This window comes from Cicer arietinum, chromosome 4, assembly GCF_000331145.2.
Source record: "Cicer arietinum cultivar CDC Frontier isolate Library 1 chromosome 4, Cicar.CDCFrontier_v2.0, whole genome shotgun sequence".
NCBI classification, from domain to species: Eukaryota; Viridiplantae; Streptophyta; class Magnoliopsida; order Fabales; family Fabaceae; genus Cicer; species Cicer arietinum.
In genome coordinates this window covers 1232347-1242619 of record NC_021163.2, presented here as the reverse complement: position 1 = coordinate 1242619, position 10273 = coordinate 1232347, and the positions used below count along the sequence as shown (strand labels likewise).

The 10273-nt window shown below is 31.2% G+C and overlaps 1 protein-coding gene across 2 annotated transcripts; it reads right to left on the bottom strand.

Moving 5' to 3' along the window:
- Positions 1-3565: 3565 nt before the first annotated feature.
- LOC101505526 (uncharacterized) lies at positions 3566-8736 on the bottom strand. 2 transcript variants are annotated; one of them, XM_012714350.3, is made up of 8 exons: positions 8529-8736; positions 7025-7330; positions 6418-6617; positions 5953-6303; positions 5659-5859; positions 5428-5498; positions 4886-5025; positions 3566-4164 (listed from the first exon to the last, which is right to left on the bottom strand). In XM_012714350.3, exons 1-8 carry the CDS (start codon positions 8566-8568, stop codon positions 3818-3820), a joined length of 1656 nt encoding a protein of 551 aa, XP_012569804.1. In that variant the 5' UTR covers positions 8569-8736; the 3' UTR covers positions 3566-3817. The 2 variants fall into 2 exon arrangements, with proteins under 2 accessions (XP_012569804.1, XP_027189675.1); XM_027333874.2 differs by having other exon boundaries at positions 6213-6303; positions 6431-6617.
- Positions 8737-10273: the final 1537 nt, after the last annotated feature.

The following is a 10273-nucleotide window of genomic DNA, read 5'->3' as shown; positions in this document are numbered from 1 at the left end:
TTAATCTCATTTGAAAGACATTATTATCCATATAGTAAACGTAGAGAGAGTCCAAAAAAATATATTAAATAATTTAAGGATTCTGACTTGGTGTCAATCCAACACGAGTTAGATTTTTAGTGACATATTTTTTTCTTCTTCTTATTTTATCAAATTGATATCGATTAATTAGATGCAATATTAAGAAGATCATTAACTTTTACTTTCAGAAGTGTGATCTATCATCGTTTATGTTTCAAATAACTTTTGAGTATTAATTTATGATGGATTATTTATAAAAGTAGTAATGCACAACATTTGTCGATAAAATATGTAAATTTTCATAAAATTATAAACTATTTGATACTTTATTTAGAATATAAATAAAATATTGACTATAAAATATTATGATTAATAATATCTAATTTTCTTATTCTTCGTGTATAATTATTAAGATAATATGAAATATTTAACAATTAAATTTTAAAATCTAATATTTATAATAAGTTATTAAATTCAAAAAGTTACCTCTCTAAAATAAGTTGATCATCACACTTCTAATTATATCTACACGATAAAAAATGTAATTAAAAGAATAAACCATGACTTTTTTTCCTACAAATTTTGGCTCGGTTTCAAACAAGTTACCTAAAATTTTGGTGCCGACCCACCTAAAATATGATAGAAATAAGTAATAATTTTAAAACTTCATGTGCATAAAGATGGAAGACAATATTTCCTTGATTTAGTAATGTAGTGGCAATATTAAAAAGGGTAGGGAGTGAAGTGTTAACCATGAAAAGACCAAATGTCACATCAAATTATGTTCCTAATCCCAATTTTGCCTTGTTAGTACTCTATTGGTGTTCACCTTCCACCTGACCTAACAACTTACATGCCTTTCCGAAGCTTTTTGAACCTCGAGTTAAGGAGCCTCCTACTCATGCATGACCGTTATTACATTCCTTCATAATTTATTTTTATATTGTATACTATTTTCATAAGCAAAAAATTTCACATCAATCAATTGAACCAAGTCTCTCTTTCAAGACAAAATCCAACATACGGCCGCAACCGTGTTGAAAAAAGGAACCTTGTTGATGCTATATGAAGGAACATGCACTCACTCAGTTTGCTAATACATAGTCTTTTATTGTTTATTTAATTATCTGGTTAGTAAGAGAATTTAGTCTCAAATAATTCATCTTTAACTGAAGTTTATTAATTATTTAAACTCAATTATTTAATTTAATATGTAGTGTTTTATTGGATCGTGGAACAAAAGAGGGGCAAAGTTACGTGAGCAGAAAATAAAATAATTTTGTAGTTTTTAATACGAGAAAAAATAAAATTTATACAGTGATATTATAAATATTTTTTACAATTTCGATTAATTATAATTATTTGATTATTGAAAGTTTGACTTTTAATTTAACTACTTCTAAAATTATAATATGATTGATTGTGATTCATTGACAATGCAATTATTTTTAAATAATGTATATAAATTATATTCTAAAATTCAGGTCATATCTCATCAAATGTACTGACTTATAACACACAATCGTCAACTCAAAATTGGACATGTAAAATATGACCTGAATATTTTGATAATACTGATTTGATAGCACGTGACTTAATAAATCTTAAATAAACTTTGATACCATATTAAAATTTAAAAAAATCTAACACAACTATACAAAACTGACATGTAAAGTGAGGATTTCACCCATTTATAAAAATATTTTCAAATCATATCTTATTCGATATAGGATTTTTAACACTTGTGCCAAGACATTAATTGGCAAATAAAAAGCTAATCTGAATTGTGAACCAGATGTATTACTTGTCGTTATATAACATACTATTATTTTCTAATCATAAAATAACGAATTGGTTTGGCGGTTGAAGTGATAGTTAAAAAGTAGAGTGACAAAAACGTTAATTGTCAATTTTATTATTTTTGCTTTGGTAGATTATATATATAATGACATGAATTTAGGAATGTTACGGCAGTATGCACTTCATGATTTGCTTTGATTCAGGATTCTTTATCACAAAGAATAACCAAGTTCACAAACAAATACTGTGAGAAGTTCATAAGAATTAAATAAACAATGACCAATCAATGGGTGTCACACCCGGTTATAGCAATTGAGAACTTACATGATAATAATAGGTTAGGACTCGCATAGGTTTTGTATAAAGCAATTTAACTGTTATTTTTACCATGGAAGCTATGCCCCTACCTTGCAGGGACTACAAATACAGCCAAAACTTATGTAGACATCTTTCTGAGGTTAAGTAAAAAACGCCACATATGAAGCATACAGGTTGGTCCGAATGCTCTCCCAATAATAGGTTGGTAATAATAAAGGAATTTCTTGTCAATCATTCATTATGATGATAGGACCAAAAAGATTACACATTTACAAGAGAACCCACTCTTCCTTTGCTTTATGCTTCAATGATTTCGCCAAGATAGATAATAATTGTCAAAACAACTCCACACACAAAATGTACAAAGTGACTAGTAGAGATTGTCCTTGGCAAAAAGTGACAGTGCATTGCAAGTGGTAAGGTACTTCAGGACAAAAAACACAGAAAGACACCAACAACAACAAAGTCTTTTATCACATAAATCAAACAATGTCTTATTTATGCAATTCAAATCAAAATCCTTTTTCTATAGTTGACTTAAATTTCCTTGGTCTCTATTTTTTACTATTGGACTATATTTCCTCTAACCCACTTTCCTTATTTGGACTTCTATAGGTCTTAACTCTTATCCACGCAAGTCCAAACTACTAAAATAGAGATTTGCTATTCACAATAGGAGCTAGTGCTACAATATTTTCTCTCTTGTATTCAATCTTAATCCTTCCATGTCTTGTATATCTATCCACTCATCATCCATCAAAACATTCACATATTTGCAAAACATTTAACTTAATTTCTTGTGGACTTTATTTCCACCAACACTCGATCACATACAACATCAAATGTCTTGTATTTGTATGACAACATGGGAGTTTTATGTTACAAAAAACATCTGTAACATACCCCCATTTCAAGACATGAAAACACATATTAGTTATTACAGCTATTTTAAAAAGTGCAGGTGAGCTTAATCCGCATTAGACTCCACAAGGTGAAATAAAATCATGATCAATTGATCAATCAAGCAAACCAAAACATGTCCGAGTATGAAATTATTTATCCTGTTCCTAACTGCTGACGTGTCCCACGTTAAATGTCTCATCAAATAAACAAACAATCGAACACAAGATTTACTATAATCTAGGTTAAGTTTTTTCTCTCATTTCTTTGAGCTACATTTCATTCTCTAATCTATACTTTTACTGGTTGACAATGTCTCTTGAGTCTTGAATTTGAACGGGGTACAAATAGTTCAGCGAATAATAAGAAAATGAAATATGTAACACACAAATCTAGATGAAAAAATACAAGGATGAAGGAATTCAAATACGCCTCTTCAAACTCACAGGTCACAACAATCACTAGTTGAGATCTAAAACATGAGTATATACAGATTAAAAACATGAACCACAACATGTTCGCCTCATGAAAACAAACACAACAATGATTGAATATTTGCTTCAGAACTTATTCAATGTCTATTTTTAGAATAGGAACAACTATTCTATTTTTACATAAATTTCCTGACTACTAACCAGCTATGCTGTAGTTCCTGACACTTTCACACACACTACAAGACACCCTACCCTCTAAGTGCAGAAACCTAGTTATTTAGTGTACTGTTGCTTCGCATACAAATGATACCATTTAAAAAATGAATAAATAACTAAAATATCTGTTACCGAAAAATACCTTCCTCGCCATGCCACGGCAAACCTTTAAGAACATCTCTCAAAGCATAATAGTGACTATCACATCTGTGGTCTGTAATAAAATTCCCGGAGAGGATTATCCTCTGGAAATGCTCCCCAGGTTGCCTCTTCAAAAGGGTGAAAACTTCCTTTTCAACATTATTTTGCGATCCCAAGTTTCTCTTTAGATAGTAAACACTCCCAGGTATAAATAACTCCTCAGATACTGCAGGTTTAGTTTCCTCAATTTTTACAACAACTGAATTCTCCTTTGCTGCTTTGCGGGGTAAAGGTGCTTCTCTCGCAATTGGCAACTCCTTACCAACGGGATCAACTGGTAACACAAACCAAAACAGTTTTTGATAGAAAGATCACAAGAGAAAGGCAACTAAAAATCACAAATAAGCATTAAAGTCAAAAGGCAAAAATTGAACGTACAATTTCTTTATTTTTTATATGCAAATGTTCTGTAATATCTGTTGTTGAATAACTGGTTTTTTATGCTCAAATAAGCCAAATTCTGATGCCTAAAATCATTCAAATATATTTTTCTTGCTTCTTAAACACTGCATGCACCAAAAAAAAATTCTTGACCACAAGAAAGAAGTTTGATAGATCACCAGCATAATTACTGGCAACTCCTTATTGTTTTCTTATGCATGTGGGGGTGGGAAATGCAGTTCTGCCACTGTACATGGCCTGAAATGTGAGAAATAAGTACTCTAGAGAAGTGACAGCAATGAAGGAATGCATGCATGATAAAGAAACAGGGTAGAGTGGTGATGCACACTCAACTTCTTTATTATTTATTAATTTTCAGTAGAGAGGGTTTTTTGAAGATGGAAAAGTCACCAATAGCATAGATTCTTTGATGCATTGATTTCTGCCAAGAAAAGAGTATAATTATACTCTAAAACAAATTCATTTATAGGAAGGTCACTAAGCTGCAGGCTATGTGATATTTCATAAGGTTTTGAGATGGTGGCACCGTATAATAAGAATCTATTATCAATTTTTCAGAGAATTTTTTTTCAGACCAGAAGAGAAACATTTACCAGATGGACTTTTGTTTCTCCTGAAATTGGCATAATCAGCAAGTTTGAGAGCTACATCTTGCACAGAAGACACAACCTGCTTTGCATTTGCAACTAAATCTATGCATCTCTTCCAGTCTTCTTTCTCAATGACACTCATCCTGAAGATAATATCATATCATTTGATCAAACATTTTGTTAGATAACTACCAAAATGCATATAAAGCTTTAGAAGACTTGAATCCCTTGATACCTACTAGATTTTAGATATTTAAGCTCTACAGTATGTACAAATTCTCTATTCAGAATATTCAGTAACCATCCATGCATTTTCACCCCCATATCTCTCAGCAAATATCACCTTCCAATAAATGGAGTTTCCCATTCATTACACTAAACAAAGTTTACATGTGTAATCAAGATAATTGCAACAATAAAGTATATGAATACTTTTTATACCAGAACTGCAATTGATTCATTAGTGCTTTCCTTCATGTCCTATTCTCTTAAGGAACAATTGAGGGAGGTTCCCAGTTTAAGACAATAAACTAAATGTTACTCACCAATCAGTTTGAAGAATTTCATTTCTTAGCCTTGTTAGTGAAGCTACACTTAATCTAGGTATAATATCATCCTGTACATACATCCAAAAACAAGAAGTCAAAAGGTAAGCACAGTAGATAAATACAGACAAAGCTTGGGAAAAGGACTCTGACACATCTGAGGAACTGCATAGATATAAATCCTTTCTTCCAGATCAACTAATACAGGGAATTTAGAATGCAACCACTCACTTGCATCACAACTGTTGTTACATATCCGGCACAGCTTTCAGCAAGTTCTTTAGACACACAAGGTGGGGTTCCATATCCAACAGCAGATACAATGTTAGGGCTAAACCCCAGCTCCTTTGATGATTTTCTATGGATCATTATTGCTAATAAAGAAGCTATTGCACCTCCCAGAGAATGACCGACGAGTCTTAACCTAAATCCCTGTTAATGGGTTAGCCACATCTCACAGTATGGATAAGAAAACAGCTAAACTAGAATTTAAAATCAAAATAGATAAATTAAGACCATCTCCACCTCATATTTCTCCAAATATTTTCTTAAGTTTCCAATCTCATGATGAAGAAACCAACGGGCAGATTCAGCAGTCCCAAAGTGGGTTGAATAGCCGTCATAGGTGACTTCACCATCACTTGAGGAAACAATATCAGTGATAAGGTCGTATAAAGCATGTGTGCCACGAATGCCCAAAATTACAAGCTTTTTGCGGGTGTCAACCCCTATATAATATGCAGGTCTCATTACACTAGAGTTATTAACAAATTTTATAACATTACTTTCTCGAAGCATGCTGTTCCTTGAAAGAACTGCAGGATTATCCTTATAAGCACCTTTAGCCAACTCAATATGATAGATAAGATCTTGAACCTGAAATCCAGTAAGATACATTGATAAAAACATTGAACCACAATAATTTGTAGAGATATGCTAACATAACAGATTATGTGCCCTCTTCCTCTAAAAAACAGTTTCAGAAGTTACGATTGATTCTGACGCTATCTGGATGCATTTAATATCTTCAAATGGATGTGTGGAAGCTTGACGAAGATAGATCAGATACAAGCCAATTGTAAGGTCACTCAAGCTCCAATCCTGGATTCCAATCTTGCTTCGTTGGATGTAGGCAATTATTTCTGTGAGGGATCGATTATTTGGCGGAGGTTTGTTTCCAATTCCATCTCCTGCATAACATGGAAAACAGAGCCAGTCTTGTGTTATTAAAAAGCAAACTGGAACATTATATCAGTGTTGTCGATTGCGGATCACAAAAATAGAGGTTTGTAAAAATTCTGCTATGCTACATCACTATAGTGCCACTATAACACTTTGTACTAAATAGCATATCGTGGAACAATAGAAGATTGTTCAAATGCCGCTATACTATGCACTATAGCCACTATTTGACAACATTGTAGTATATGATCAAGTTTTTATGGAGAATGCAGAAAAGGCATGCAACGATCTAAATGAATGTTTTATATAGCTTTTTTTAAGATGCTTTGTAGAGAGGTACTTGCAATTTGCAGTCATGCTGAGTGTGTCTAACTCCATCAGATGAAACATGTTATGTAGTCAACACTTAACAGACCTGTTGGCAGAGCCCACCTACAAAATTGCAGAGCTGGTTCGAGAGCCTTAGTGAGCCAAGCCAGCTCTAATTTCCACTTGCTATCTGATGAATCTTCCTCATCAGAACTGTATTTGCTAACCCCATAATTGTCATCGTCCTTCTTAACGTTAGACTTAAGAGATAACTGACAACTTTCTTGCTCTTCTTTAAGTTTATCTTTTTCAACCTTGTCTGCTTTAGACCTTTGCAATTGAAGTCGATTAAAAACGCTATGCATGTAGTTCCGATATGGTTCTTCTCTGTTGAGAAAATATTTAGTACAATCTGCACATTGAGTAATAAAAATAGAAATGAATATTCATAGTATTTGTTAGCAACAAATATATATTAATGAAAATGACAAAAGTTAATACTAGGCTGCATATGCTTTGAGTAATGTTAGAACAGAGATCACAGTTTAAAAGAATAATGATACGAAAAATGCAAAAGAAAGAACACATGATGTTTGATCGTGGAGTTCGGTCAATTGTGCCTAGGTCTCCGACTCCATAGCGATTGCAATACCTTTCTATTATGATTTAAGATGAGGATTTACAGTATACAATTTGTATTTAAATACTACTACAGTCGAGATTACAACATTACCCCTAAACCGTACTAGTCGCTCGAGCGAGTTGGTCACTTGCCACTATGAGCCATACCCAACAAGTAAGACATTTCTTCAGTTCCACCTCAGTGGCAAGCACTCTTGAACCAAAAATAAATAAAATATAGATGTTCTACCACGCCCAATAAGGAAATAACTACGCAAGAATATTTTTGTAACCATCTATGTTGCAAGGATTACAACAAAAAAAATATTATTTTTTTGTTCCTTTGGTGAGGTAAGCTACAAGATCGAACAATGTCATAATGACCTATTGTAAGTCATGTGTAATGAAAAATCATTTAAATCAAAATCCTCTTTAACTCCCTCCATCTACTCTCCTAGATGTGGTTTCAATAATCCAACTTCACAAATTAAAATCAGTGATGCATAGTATTGTGTTTTTCAATCAGCAATGCACAACATAAGCCTTCATCATATAAGTGCTTGTTTATAAACTATTTGTATAAAAAGAAAAAAAATGAAGTCAAATGGTTTTTATATAAGGTATAATTTGTTGCTATCTAAAAAAACTTATGGACTGAATACAGTTTGTGGAGATGTGATAAGTTATTTCCATAAACTCCTTCAAAAAGTATAACAATTGCTTATTCCATTAGAAAACCTAAATAAGTAAAAATCAAACAGACACTTAATAAAAATTAGGGAAATGGAACGAGAGTAGCACGTTTTGACGGCGAATTTGAAGTAAAGGTGAATAATAGTAGATCACACACAATTGAGAAAGCAGATGAAACGAAATAGTGATTTGAATATTGATTTGGTGGCAGGAGGGTTAAGAATATGATGCAATTGGAAACAAGTTGTGAAAAGAATGAAATGAAAAAGTGAAAGGATGAGAAATGAAGAGATTACAGATATTGCGGAGGAGTTGCTTGACATAACGGGTGTTCATTGTGAAGAATTTAGCGAACTGAAAAAGTAGATAGTCTCACTCGGAAGGTGGAAATGGAAAATGAGGAGTTGCCGCCACCGCCAACGCCAACGCCACCGCCTCGGAATATATACTTGGCCCCTTCTCTGAAATTCTTTCACACGGTTTTGTTTTGCAAGAAAAAGGCCTTTCAATTAAGATTTCTTAAATAAGTTTATTAAGAATTAATTACTTCAGTTAAAAAAAAAAACATGCACTGACATTAGTAGACAGTTTTACGATGCCGTCTAATACAATTAGAGTTCTATTAAATTATTTAACTTTGATATTACAAAATAAACAAAAAATGAAACATTTGTTAAAGAACAAAAAAGTAAATAAAAATAGTTTTACATGTAAACTAATAAAATACGTCTGCACTGGTGGCACATTTTTTATTTTTCGGATTTTGGAGTAGTAGAGCATTTGTTTAAGGGAATATTTTGTGAGATAGATTTTAGTAAGATGTGTTCATTAATATTTAATGTATGAAGTTATTTTTAAATAATTTTTTTTTATACATTATAATAAATATTTATCATATGTTTAGATTAAAGATATTTTGACAAAAATACTTTTGTCTATATTAAATTAAAAATAGAAAAAAATTATAAATAAATTGAATTAATAGATAGTTTTTACTAGTTGATAATAGTATAATTAAAAAATAACAAAAAAGAATAAATACAATTAACCATTAAAAAGTGGTTCAAAACATCCATTAAAACAAAAACCGTTGAGAATATAAGATCAATTTTTAAAATTTTAAAAGGTTAAATACACTTCTTACAAAAATATATTTAGGATATTTGTTAATATTTCTTTTTAATTAATTACTCTGATGAATGAATTTTGAATAACAATTTGTTGATTAAATAAATTTGATTAAAACTGAAAAAACATAGAAACAATAAGCTGACAAACTTTTATTTGTGTGAGATCTAATGACATATTTTTTTTTGGGACGTATATAAAATTGTAAAGAAATTCGCACACAACTAAGAGAATTTAAATTTTAACTTCAAAGATAATATTTAACTTAACAATATTGATATTTGTCATCTAATGCATATTTTTATTCTTTTTGTTTTTATTTTTACTTATCTATGTATCTATTTATTTTAAGAAAAATTGTCTCTTGTTTTTCGGCGGTCTAACACTTTTTTTATAATTAGAAAAATCGTTTATTGTTAACAATACATGACACTTGTTGTCCTTAAGTCATAATTTAACTGATAAATGTAGATATTGTTATGTTGAATTTCTATTTGATTTGAACTTAAGACTTTATAATTTTATGAATTAATTATGGCGAAATTTATCATCTCTCTTAAAAAATAAAAATAAAAGATACACAACATTTTTCAATCTTGCATAGGCATAGCAACTAATCCACAAGATCGAAAACTTGTGAGAAAAATGTGTTTTGGCTAAGTGTATATTCGAATTTTCCCAAAATTTAAAGTTAGATGGGAGATAAGATGTTAATAATCTCCACTTAGCATCTAGTAGAACTGTACATTGGCCAGTTTGGGTTGCATTTGGTCAAAATCAATATCCATGTAGAGGATCTCACTTTGAGTCCGAAAAATAAACAGTCATTGATAATATTTAATTGTAAACTGCTTATTTTCGGTTTGAATTATGGTTTATCCAATATTCTTTTTGTATTTAAATCTTTTTTAAA